Consider the following 13,788-nt stretch of genomic DNA (forward strand, 5'->3'; position numbering starts at 1 on the left):
TTGTAATAATTGGACCTTTACAATATACCATGCAACAATGGAATTCCTGTGGACTAATAACCAACATTTATACATACAGAGCCATTTATACATACCGCGCACAAAGATAGATCCTTATTATTCATATCAAATGCATGAGCTTTTTAAGAGCAAGATTATGCCCCCCTCACATGGGTGAGAATTGACTCAGAAGAGTAACAGGATAGTTGGCTCTTTAAATGAAATCAAGCCCAGTTCTTTTCCAAGGCCACTGGTGCCCTAGTTTGGTGTAATGAGAGGGTGGGGCTGCCCCTGGGAATTATAAATGAGAGACAGCCAAAGGCAATAGAGTCTACAGGGGGAGCTCAGGAGAACAGAGGTAGGTTGAGAGCTTCAGGGAAGGGATGCCTCTGAAGAAGGGAACGGGTGAGAGTTCCCTGGTTGAGCCAGATCAGAAAAGGCAGGAAGGCAGTTTGGGAGTCCCAGGCCTGAGAGAGCTGAAGGCTGAGAGCAGCAGAGGACAATGCCTGCTAGATCTCTGAGGCTGCGGAGCTGAAGGCAGAGAGGGCTGAAGGCTGGGGAACAACAGAAGGATGACATCTCCAGGCAAGAACTAGAGTCAGACCTTAGAATGAAGCAGGGTAGAGAAGCACCCCAGCTAGAGGAGCTGGGGTGAGATATGGGGAGAGGCACAATGAGAGATGCTGTACCTGAGAGCTGGGGTGAGGCTGCTGAGAGATGCCGGAGCTGTACTTGGTGTTGATGGACTACTGGAGTTTGAAAGAGTGAATGTATTGTTTGCACTGTGCTGGGGAATTCTGGTTTATGATTGTAATGAATTAACCCCACAAAGGGCTATTTATACTCAAAGCCTGTGTGGAGTTACTAGGGTCTCTGGAAGAAAAGGGAGACTGAGGCAGGCACAAAGGTTATGCCATGGCCTACCACTGGAGGATACCCCAGGTGGGGCTGCATTGTCACAAGCCCCACTGAAGCAATAAATGGATCTTAAATGTCAGTTAACTTTGCAATCAATTACAGACAAATCAATAATTAATCACTGTTAAATGCTGCAGCAGTATTATAATACATAGTACATAAGGAATGTGTCTGGGTAATGTATAGGCATGATTTCATGATTAGAGTATATATAAATTCTATTTCAGATGATTGAAGCTTTCTGAAAAATCAAACAGGGTAATCCTGCTTCTGTCTAATATCATATCTTAAACAAAGATCCAGTGTTGGATTTGGCCTTCAAGTGAGGTGGTATTCAACACACATACTACATTCTGATGCCTTTTTTCTTTATTCACTGTGACCACTATTAAACAATTCTCATTAAGGAAGCTGAGGGCATGAGGTTTACATCAGAAAGTATTCATTTTGGATCTACTGTCGAACAGTGATGCTGTATCACCTATGGTCATCTGTTACAACTAATCAGCGATTTATCGTGTACTTAATGAAGACTCTCTGACCTCGACATTTTCTATTGGATATGCAGAGTTGGCAGCATGATCACACACTTCTTATTTTGTAAATATTAATACATGGGAGTTAGAGGTCTGGTTGCAAATACCAAATTCTGCATATTGAAATCCATGTATGTACATTATATAATACTAATGCACTATTTAATGGATTATATCTATCTATACACATACACACACACACACACACAATCTGGTATTTGCAACCACATATTTATATGTACACAGACTAGTTTTGGTCAATTTGTTAGAGGAAGTTTCTGCTTTGCCCAACTCCAGACTATTCACTTACCAAATATACCCATGAGTAGAGCCCGACCAAATTTACCGTCCATTTTGGTCAATTTCATGGTCATAGGATTTTGAAAATTGTAAGTTTCATGATTTCAGATTTTAAATCTGAAATTTCACAGTATTGTAATTCTAGAGGTCCTGACCCAAATGGCCCTGTGGGGGTGGGGGGAGTTGCAGTACTACTACCCTTACTTCTGCGCTCCTGCTGGCAGCAGCGTTGCCGTCAGAGCTGGGTGGTAGGAGAGCAGCAGCTGCTGGCCGGGAGCCTAGCTCTGAAGGCGGAGCTGCCACCAGAAGCAGCATAGAACTAAGGATGCAGGGTATGGTATTGCCACCCTTACTTCTGCGCTGCTGCCTTCAGAGCTGGGCCCATGCTCAGCAGCCACTGCTCTCCGGCCGCCCAGCTCTGAAGGCAGCGTAGAAGTAAGGGTGGCAATGCTGCGACACCTCTAAAAGAAACTTGAGACCCCCCTGCAACTTCTTTTTGGGCCCAGACCCCCAATTAGAGAAACGCTGGTTTCCCCCATGAAATCAGTATAGTATAGGGTAAAAGCACACAAAAGACCAGATTTCACAGTCTGTGAGCTGTTTTGCATGGCTGTGAATTTGGTAGGGCCCTACCCATGAAATATTCCCAATAATCAAAAGAAGAAACTCCTAGTTTCTGAATAGATATTTACCATATTATTAGCAACTATAGAATCATTTCAACAACCAGTGGTACTTTAAAGACAATATAAACCCTGCCCCATAAAGAGAAAAAAAGCAACTGCTTTACTACGTTGAGGCTTTGGAGAATTGTTTAAATGAAGTATGATGAAATCTCCACTTGAATTTCCTGAACAATTGCTTAACTTTAAATAAACATGGGGACACAGAGATCACAAGAGCAATCTGTGTTCAGAGGAAGATGCTGCTCTTTCTAGTAGCTTTCATCCGTCTGCCTCTAGACTAAAACAGATTCAGCCCAGCCCCAGGTAGCTATGGAGAAGGAGAGTTGCCACCTTTTACTATTCCTGTCCACTTGAAGCCAATAGGAAGACAACAATTCCCATAGACGCTTGCTCAGCTCATCCATACATTTTCTGAGTTGAGCTCATCTGCATACATATACATAACCCTTTAGTAGCTGGGTTAAGCACAGTGCAAAATTCATACATAACTGTTACATATCCACCCATTGTGTGGCAATAAAAAGAAGAGGTTTACTTTGTATTTTTTATGCATGCTCTCCTATGCATATCTTACCATGTAGCAGTTACCTTTTTTACCATAAAATGAAATCAGTATTGTCAATAGTCTTAACTGTATCCAAAAATGTTACTCATTGTACTTTGGGGTCTCTTGGAAGTTTAATACTCTCCTTGTATGTCTGTAAGGAGTGAGCCGTAGAACATGGAAATGAATGGTTTTGGCACTACAAGGACAGCATACTTGGACATATCCTTAAATAGTCAATATGCATAGAAACACTGCTCTTTGGACATGATGTTATTTCTGTGCTTGCACCATTATCACAACCATTTTTGAATTTGTGGCTGATGCAATGTTTAGTTTTCAAACTGTGGCTATAAATAAAATAGATATCACCCACATGCAGTAAATCTAAGTTTTGTTGGCTGAGCCTGTTTGAATGACTTGCAACATAACAGGTATCTGCAGGCATTCAGCCCTTGGGAGATTTTTTGGGGAGAAACTGCAAAATTAACCAGTTTTGTCAGATATTTTGCAACACTGCCTTTATTCAGGAGGTGAGTTAGCAAAGCACAGCTTTGCAACATAAGGACTTCATAGATATTAATAACTAGCAATGCCTCAGTGTCATTTACAGTGGCAAAGACTCAAAGTTTAACACAAGCTGAAAAAGAATTGGTTTGCTTATGATATTGTGCAACTCTGAAGCAGCAGGGCAAGTTGGGGGCTGAAGTTCCTTCCACAGCATATACTAACACATTACATCAGATTGTTCCGGATGCCTGGTTCCAAAGAACTCATAGTCCATCTTTCGGGTTTGTGCACACAGGTGCTGGAACTAGGGGTACTGGGGGTACTGCTGCCTCTCCTGGCTTGAAGTGGTTTCCATCATAGACAGGGTTTACAGTTTGGTTCAATGGCTCTCAGCACCCCCACTGTATAAATTGTTTGTGCAATTTAAAACGTGATGGGAAACGTTCAAAGCATTTTTACACTTCCTTTCGAGTCGGTCATAAACTTGGTTCTGGGACACAATGAACCAAAAGGGGTGTAGATTCTCTCAAAACCAATGGGATGAAATTTTTTCTCTCTCACCTTATCACCCCCAGATAGCCCAGATCCTGGTCAGCATCTCCCTTGAGGGCAGACGTGTGGGGTAATTTGCTGGCCAATATGGAGCCTTCTTCCATGATGTGCAATGATTCCCTCCCCCCACCCCCAGGGCAGCTACTCCAACTGCACAGTACAACTGCTAGGCTGCCATGCTGTGGAAGGCCTTAAGCATGCTCTCTCAGGGGGTAAATTTCACCCTATGAAAATTAAGATAGCGTTAGTGTTAAACTCCTGAATAGTGTTAAACTTAACAGACACTCTCCACTATATACAGGACTCAATAAACATTGCATAAATGACTGAAAATGTTTAAAATTACTGAGCTCAATTCATTCCTGCTGTAAGTTCACCGACTGCAATGGAGTTTCACCAGGAATGCATTTGACCCATTATGCTTAAGGGAAGCAGTTGCATATTTTGTCATCTTCTGCAATAGTTTGGGAAAGGAGTGCAGTTATTCTTGGCTTTGGTTTATACTGAACATTGTGACAAACTGACAACACAAGTAGCTTTAGGGTGCTTAGCAGGTACAATTCATTTTCGTTTTGGATCCAATCCAGGAGACACAACGGGGAATGATTCTCATTGGCCTATTTTGATTAGAAAGTTTAGTATAACTCATTTGAAAACTTTAATGGACTGACTATGAAGAGTTCTCTGTACAAATGGTTTCAACTGTTATACTCTAGGCATTTTCTGGAGAATATTTTTCTTTTGGGAAAAAAGCCATTAAAAAAGTAGCTAGGTATTGTTACACCCTTTTTGACCTGAGTACTTAGCCAAAATTTGGGGTCTAGCAAGTTGCTTTGGTTAGGAGGAAAAACTGATGATGCTGGAATCAGATATTTCTTGGATGCAATCTTGTTTATTTAAAAGAACATACAAAGGCCTGATTCCCTGAACACAGCAGAAGCCAGTTCCTTTGCTCACTGTTCCAAGTCCCTTTTCAGCCAGCACTTAGCCCAAATGCTCTCTCACTCTCCAGGCTTTCTTTCTTTTCTTTTCTTTTAAAGGGTCATGTTCACAGTGCTTTTTCTTGCTGTATCCTTGGTTTTCTACTACCTCTCTCAGCTTCTCTGGTGTTTTCCCTGTTTCTCTCTCACACACAGACAACTGCTCCAATCCAATCAATGCCCTCCCCCAGGATTTATCAGATCACAGTGCAACTTGCTTGGGGCACATGGTTCAGCTTCTACTCCAGGTTGGCATGTGGCGTTGTTTTGTCCAGAAGCTGCTGTTGTTTCAGGTCTCTGGTTCTATAAAGGAGCTTCATTGTGTTTACATCCACCCTCAATGGGGGAGAGCTCTTAAACCCACCAACTTCAGTGAGTTTTAACATTCATGCTACAATAAGCACTCTACCATTACCTAGATCTTCCAGAACACATTTTAATAACCTATTATCTGTTCAAATAGTGATTATGATCTCCCTAGTCCTGTGACCATTATATTTTTAATTTTACTAACCTGGATTACACTTTGATGCAATATCAAGTTCTGCTCAAACTGTCTCATCCCTTTTCACATCTATCCATTGGCTCCTTCCCTTGCCTTCCACATCAGATTTTAATTCCTTGTATAGTTTTCAAAGCCAAAGGCAACCTTAAACCCTCACCTTTATCTCCTTTCACTCCACCCATGCTTTATCTTTTACAGCTTCCTTCTACTCTTGTTTTCAATTCAACCTTAATTTGGACATTTCCTGATTTTTGAGTGTTTGACTTTGCAACCTCAATGTCAAAAACAATAAGGTTGTTATTTTGTCTATTACAGGTGGAGCTGGCAGCATGAACTATTATTAAGGTTGCTCAATGCATCCCATTATAAGATCCTATCTTCAGCTATTTGTAACTTTCCAAAATTTAACCATTTGGGCTGAACTTTTCCAAAGTGGTTGTCTGCTTTAAGCTAAATTTTTCTGCAAAGATTAATCAAAAACAGTTGAGCTTTTTCCTAGAGTAGGGAAAAAGGTTACATTATTTTCCCACATTAAAAATATTCTTACAGGTATTATACTGAGAAGCTGCAACTCCCTGATGCTTCGGAGCAGAGATTCAATTTGTCAGGGGGTGGCCTTTTGCCAACCCTGTGACATTCTGCCACCTTTGAGAAAAATCTCAGTTTGCAGGTGCCCACGGAGCTGGCAGAACGGATGGCAAGGGGAGGAGTGGCCACAGCGTTAGTGCCTACTACCGCAGGAGCCTGCCGGGGGAGTTCTTGCCTTTTTTTCTGCTCTAGCCCTCCTTGTTGACCAAGCAGGCACCAGCGGTAGGGGTGTTTATGGCAGTGGAATCTCTGCCCGTGCTTTCTACCACCATCCGAGCGAGGGGAGGGTGATGGTGTTGACAGAAATGTTGGTGGTAGCCATGGGGGTAGATGCGAGAGAAAGCTGGGGGAGGGGTGGGAGACACACCCCCTGCCTGTCTTCCTCCTCCCTCCTGTGGACAAAGTTTCCAGAGCAGAAGCCTCGCCTGTGGCTGTGTGGGGGTCTGGCCTCAAGGGCAAGCGACAGGATCAGCCAGCAGGGTATGGGGGGAGGGGGAATGATAAAAGCATGGGGCCAGGGGAGGAATGGAGGGTAATTGCTCACATGAGGCTGGGTGGGGGGAGCGCAAATATGACCTGGGGGATTAATCACATAAATGAAGGGGAAAAGGGTGATTGCAGTAACAGGGGGAATTGGTTTTCTCTGGACTGGGAGTGAGAGTGCATGTAAGTGGGGGAATTAAACAAAAACAGAGGGAAACGGGGTGGAAATTTCACATGTGGGGGCACTGGGAAAGCGGGTCGGGGGGAGGCAGGCAGGCAACAATCAGAGACAGAGTGGGGGCATATGAGAGAGGGAGAGGCAGGCAGCACACCAGAAGGAGATGACAGATGATTGGGGGAGTGGGGGCGGTGCCAGCAAACCATGAGGGGGTGCATGAGGAAGCAGGCCACAAAGGGAAGGGAACATGCAATGGGGGAATGAATGAAGCACAAGGGGAAACTGAGGGGAGCAAACTGCAAGGGAGGAGGGCAGGCAGAGGAAAGGTAAGGTGGCCCAGCTGCCCAATGCAAGCTGAGGGGGAAAGGGGGAAGAAGGTCCAAGGGGGAGCATGTACATCCACATGTGCTTTCAAAGAAGGAATACAGCAATACAGTCCCAGGGCAGGCAGGCAGACACTAGGAGAGGTGGAGGAACGGACTGGGTGGAGGGAAGACTCCCGTCAATTCCCCAGCCATAGCAACCAAGCAGTAGGACAGCAGCAGCAGCAGCAACAGGGTCCAATTGAGGTTGCACAGGCGTGACTTTGCAACTTTAATGTTCTTAACATGGTTTGCATGTGTGTTATATATAATTAGTTGATGCAGATTATTTACTATAAAAACCAAAGTCCATTAGCTTGGTTGATGGTGCTGCTTCCCCCTCACCCCCACCCCCCTATTGTCTTTTATATCTTTGGCTGGTAGCCACCAAGTTAACAGCAGCAAATTAAATTAAGCCAAAAGACATTAACTGTTTGTATGCAATAGACCACAGTAAAAATATTCAAGCTCCTTATTTTAACCATGGGGATGAAATTTAAATAGTTTTTACAATGATCCTTTCTGAACCAGTTCTATATACTCTGAGAACTCCTTGTTCAAGATCTTGCTTTATGGCTGATTCATTGACACTAGAGACTGTGCTTTCAAAATGAACTGAACTGCAATTGTTTTTTTGATGAGGGTAAAAAATGGTTTAATCTAAGTAAAAGTTTCATGTTAGCACTCTGCTCAAGAAGTTGCGAATGGAATTTTGGATGACAGGATGATGAATACTGTATGGGCTCAGCTTCGGGAGTAAATCCTATTTCTTTTGTGATACGGAAGAGAGGAGTCAAGAGTTATTCAGTCTGTGTGAAATTTTAAAGTTCCAAAATTCTATTTAGACTATAAAATTCATTCTTCTGCTGAATTCCTACACAGACGTTTAAACTCTTTTCTTTCCAAAGCAAGGTTAACAATAAAAGTAACATTTAGCTCATATACATTTTCTGACAAAGGTGTCTGACTACGACTGTGCTTCCTATCTACTGACATCCTTGTGTTACAAATTAAGGGTTTAACATGAAGTACAAAGTTGAGGCAGAAACTCTGGCCAAAACACATGAAGTAGTGTGTATTAAAATAGAATTCTGCCAAGCCTACAGTTAATACATGGAGTAAAATAATTAGTGATTTAGGACAGAGTTTATTAAGTCTCAGTCTCAGACAAAGATTTTATTCTAGTCAATTTAGTCTCTGTCTTGATTCTTGTATGGCTCCATCCCTACCTGAGCACCTTCCGAGTACATAAGGATTTAGTCAGACAACACCTGTGAGACAGGGGAGTATTCTCATTTTACAGATATGGAAACGGGGGCACAGAAGGGCAGACCATCAGCTGGTATAAATTGTCACAACTTCATTGATGTTCCCGGTGCTATGACAATTTACACAAGATGAGGAACTGCTCCAGAGGGACAGACTTTGACTTGCCCATCATCACCCAGGAAATCCGTGGCAAAGGAGGGAGTAGAACCCAGCTGACCCAAGTGTTTTAACCAGCACGTCATTCCTCCTACTTCCTAACATTATTGTGTAGGACTGAGGAAGAGGGGGGAAAGGATTATGAGAGAACTGTACTAATTTTTGTTGTAAACTACATAGTATGTTGTAAAAACTAGCAAAGGAATTCTCACAAATCATTTCATATATTAGTGTATAGTATTTATTACCTTCCCATAATTTCTGGTCAATTATTTTGATATGACAATTTTGAAATAAACTTACATTTAAAATCTATACGAAGACTATGGGCTTGATATTACAATATTAATGTGCTGATTTGCCCTCTTAATCCACATACAAGGTTCATCATTAGAAGAGACTGTACATTTTCCCTCACTTTACATGTGTTCATAATAAAACACAAGTTCTAAAGGTGGAAGGGTGTAAGACAAAGAAGAATCACATATTAAGTGGTTCTTTGACCAAAAATGCACCAACTATATATTAAGCCAAGGTGTTTCCTTGTCATCTTGATTTACTTATAGTGTACACTTTTGCAAAATATACAGCTGAACAACTGACACAATAATAGTGTCCTTTTAGTACAGGACATTAACAAAAGAAACAGAAAAGACTAGAGGTTATAAAAGTTATATTTGAGAATACCACACTGATTCAAAGTGTTTCCAACACAAATAAGAAAGGCCATGCACAATATTTTTGTTAACAGAATGTCTCAGAAGTCCACGAGAGAGTCGTTTGCATGCAGCATATTAACAGAAGTTGGTTCAAATCACAAGAAAAGGAACTTTCCCCAATTATCTTTTAGGTCTGTCTATGTCATCAATTGCTGCTAGCAGTTTCTGTCTTGCTTTTTTGTTGATGTGTGATCCCAGACAAACATTCACCAGATTGGTCAGCTGCTTGGTGGAATATTCCTGGCCGAATAGAGCAGATCATTTTATATCAAACAACCAGACAAAAATATGCAGTTAAATAAAACAAAAATTGATCAGCTTTTCAGTGTATAGAAGCTCTTGGTACACACACACAAAAAAAATAATTAAAGTTGCTAACTTAGCCAGGTCTGGATAATATTCATGTGGTTGTAAACAAAACAGCTAGTGTTTTGCTACATGGCAGATTATAATGGAAAATGCTTACAGTTTAAAAGCGTGTTGGACAGAAAGTAATTCTGTGAATACTTAAACATCTTAAGCCACTTAAAATGTATTTTCCATTCCTTAGAAAAAAATATGCTAACTGGATAAACCTTTAATACAATTGCAACAATTGTCTAAAGAAACAGTGATTAACAAATTAATGACCTGTTTCTTTTGACTTCTCACTTCCACCTGGCTTTTACTTAATATTTTTACCAATAGGATTTCAACATTAGTTTTACTGTATGATAAAGAACAAATTTTAAAAATAATGTAAACATTTTAATAGAATGTTTAACACCTGTAAAAACATCAGATTTGCCAGAATTCCCATTTTGCTGAAAAAGAGACTCCAAAATGTAAGCTCCACCAGCAAATACAAATGAGAATTATTCAATGTAGGTCAACAAATGACTCCTTCCTATTTCTCATAGCTCAAGATATAATGAGGCAAATGCATTGCTTTCACGCAAGTAAAGCAAACTTCCAGCTGGATTCAAAGTAATCCTGAAACATAGATTCAATGTATCATTTCAAAAGACTTTTAATCCTAACAGTGTGTGGCCCCAAACAGTACAGTTATTGATTGTTTAGACTGCAGTAGCGCCCAGTGTGCGCTAGACACTATCCAAACACAGATGAAGAAATAGCTAAGACAGTAATTTGGATTCTGGCTCAGCATTTTGGATGAAGGAAAAAACTATGCTTCTTTTGCCTTTTTTTTTTCCTGCTTTATTACTTTGTCTTAAAAGTCCATTTGCAGAGGCGGAGAAACTAAAATTTATAGCTTAATTATAAACATTCGTTTCGGATGATTAATCAGTGTACTTCATGTTCCATGCAACTTCTCAGATGTCTTAAACTTTGTTAAAGGATGGAGGCTAACAGTGAGAAAAAGCTTTCCACAAAACTGACCGATCTCCTTTCCCCTTGTTTCCCAGAGTTCCAACGGCAGCATATAATGGACGTCTTTGCAGGTCATTACCCATTATGCTCCTCCAGCTCACAGTTATTTAAATGCTGTTCTGGTGTGTGAACTATGGAAACTAACGCAAAAAGTCCCAATTTCTCAAATTCTTTTCTGTGTACCTCATTAGCCAGGATTGTGGAAGATTTTTCAAATATTTTAGTCAACATATGGCAATTTTCTTGTACTTGGATCACAATACTGTACCAGCTTCACCTCCTCAGAATACACTGCTGTCTGTACTAACAAGGCTGTACTGGGCAGGCAGTGTTTGACTGAAACACCCCCAACAATCATGCTGATGATCATGCTTGGAAAGGATTCTGCTCTCTCATTGATGAGCCAACCTCGGCTCATTAACCCACTTAGACATAAGAGTGGCTCTTTGAAGGGATGGCTGTTGTACAGTATTTCGGACAGAGCTCCAACAGGCTTAAAGGAGTGTACAGTTATATAACTGGCCTGAGAAAAGACTACTTACACTCAAAAGTCATTACTTACAGTATTAGATAGAGAAATTCTGAAGAAATGTTGGACTCTCAGTCTGTCAAGAATTAGCGACTGAAAAGTCCTAGAGTAACAACCGTGTTAGTCTGTATTCGCAAAAAGAAAAGGAGTACTTGCGGCATCTTAGAGACTAACCAATTTATTTGAGCATAAGCTTTCGTGAGCTACAGCTCACTTCATCGGATGCATACTGTGGAAAGTGTAGAAGATCTTTTTATACACACAAAGCATGAAAAAATACCTCCCCCCACCCCACTCTCCTGCTGGTAATAGCTTATCTAAAGTGATCACTCTCCTTACAATGTATATGATAATCAAGGTGGGCCATTTCCAGCACAAATCCAGGGTTTAACAAGATCGTCTGAGGAGGGGGAGAGTAGGAAAAAACAAGGGGAAATAGGTTACCTTACATAATGACTTAGCCACTCCCAGTCTCTATTCAAGCCTAAGTTAATTGTATCCAATTTGCAAATGATTTCCAATTCAACAGTCTCTCACTGGAGTCTGGTTTTGGAGTTTTTTTGTTGTAATATCGCAACTTTCATGTTTGTAATCGCGTGACCAGAGAGATTGAAGTGTTCTCCAACTGGTTTATGAATGTTATAGTTCTTGACATCTGATTTGTGCCCATTTATTCTTTTACGTAGAGACTGTCCAGTTTGACCAATGTACATGGCAGAGGGGCATTGCTGGCACATGATGGCATATATCACATTGGTGGATGTGCAGGTGAACGAGCCTCTGATAGTGTGGCTGATGTTATTAGGCCCTGTGATGTTGTCCCCTGAATAGATATGTGGGCACAGTTGCAAGGATAGGTTCCTGGGTTAGTGGTTCTGTTGTGTGATATGTGGTTGCTGGTGACTATTTGCTCATTACCCTCTGATCCCACTGAGAGTTACCAAAAGAAACTATAGCATTTGCTCAAGAAACTCCCTGAAAAAGCACAAGATCAAATCCGCACAGACACACCCCTGGAACTCCGACCTGGGATATTCTATCTACTACCCAAGATCCATAAACCTGGAAATCCTGGGCGCCCCATCATCTCAGGCATTGGCACCCGGACAGCAGGATTGTCTGGCTATGTAGACTCCCTCCTCAGGCCCTACGCTACCAGCACTCCCAGCTACCTTCGAGACACCACTGACTTCCTGAGGAAACTACAATCCATCGGTGATCTTCCTGATAACACCATCCTGGCCACTATGGATGTAGAAGCCCTCTACACCAACATTCCACACAAAGATGGACTACAAGCTGTCAAGAACACTATCCCCGATAATGTCACGGCTAACCTGGTGGCTTAACTTTGTGACTTTGTCCTTACCCATAACTATTTTACATTTGGGGACAATGTATACCTTCAAATCAGCAGCACTGCTATGGTTACCCGCATGGCCCCACAGTATGCCAACATTTTTATGGCTGACTTAGAACAACACTTCCTCAGCTCTCGTCCCCCAACGCCCTTACTCTACTTGCGCTATATTGATGACATCTTCATCATCTGGACCCATGGAAAAGAAGCCCTTGAGGAATTCCACCGTGATTTCAACAATTTCCATCCCACCATCATCCTCAGCCTGGTCCAGTCCACACAAGAGATCCACTTCCTGGACACTACAGTGCTAATAAACAATGGTCACATAAACACCACCCTATACCGGAAACCTACTGACCGCTATTACTAGCTACATGCCTCCAGCTTTTACCCTGACCACACCACACGATCCATTGTCTACAGCCAAGCTCTGCGATACAACCGCATTTGCTCCAACCCCTCAGACAGAGACAAACACCTACAAGATCTCTATCAAGCATTCTTACAACTACAATACCCACCTGTGGAAGTGAAGAAACAGATTGATAGAGCCAGAAGAGTTCCCAGAAGTCACCTACTACAGGACAGGCCTAACAAAGAAAATAACAGAACGCCACTAGCCGTCACCTTCAGCCCCCAACTAAAACCCCTCCAACGCATTATTAAGGATCTACAACCTATCCTGAAGGATGACCCAACACTCTCACAAATCTTGAGAGACAGGCCAGTCCTTGCCTACAGACAGCCCCCCAACCTGAAGCAAATACTCACCAGCAACCACATACCACACAACAGAACCACTAACCCAGGAACCTATCCTTGCAACAAAGCCCGTTGCCAACTGTGCCCGCATATCTATTCAGGGGACACCATCACAGGGCCTAATAACATCAGCCACACTATCAGAGGCTCGTTCACCTGCACATCCACCAATGTGATATATGCCATCATGTGCCAGCAATGCCCCTCTGCCATGTACATTGGTCAAACTGGACAGTCTCTACGTAAAAGAATAAATGGACACAAATCAGATGTCAAGAATTATAACATTCATAAACCAGTCGGAGAACACTTCAATCTCTCTGGTCATGCGATTACAGACATGAAAGTTGCGATATTACAACAAAAAAACTTCAAAACCAGACTCCAGCAAGAGACTGTTGAATTGGAATTCATTTGCAAATTGGATACAATTAACTTAGGCTTGAATAGAGACTGGGAGTGGCTAAGTCATTATGC

At 41.9% G+C, this 13,788-nt stretch overlaps 1 protein-coding gene across 6 annotated transcripts in view; it reads right to left on the reverse strand.

Moving 5' to 3' along the window:
* Positions 1-9,223: 9,223 nt before the first annotated feature.
* Positions 9,224-13,788, reverse strand: part of VPS50 (VPS50 subunit of EARP/GARPII complex) — a 198,629-nt gene continuing 194,064 nt past the window's right edge. For all 6 annotated transcript variants that reach the window (XM_048838154.2, XM_048838156.2, XM_048838153.2 and 3 more), the window contains one exon: positions 9,224-9,526. In XM_048838154.2, coding sequence (XP_048694111.1) covers positions 9,407-9,526 — 120 coding nt within the window. In that variant the 3' untranslated portion in view covers positions 9,224-9,406. The remainder of the gene's footprint in view (positions 9,527-13,788) is intronic.

The sequence above is a fragment of the Caretta caretta genome, chromosome 2 (assembly GCF_965140235.1).
Source record: "Caretta caretta isolate rCarCar2 chromosome 2, rCarCar1.hap1, whole genome shotgun sequence".
NCBI lineage: Eukaryota > Metazoa > Chordata > Testudines > Cheloniidae > Caretta > Caretta caretta.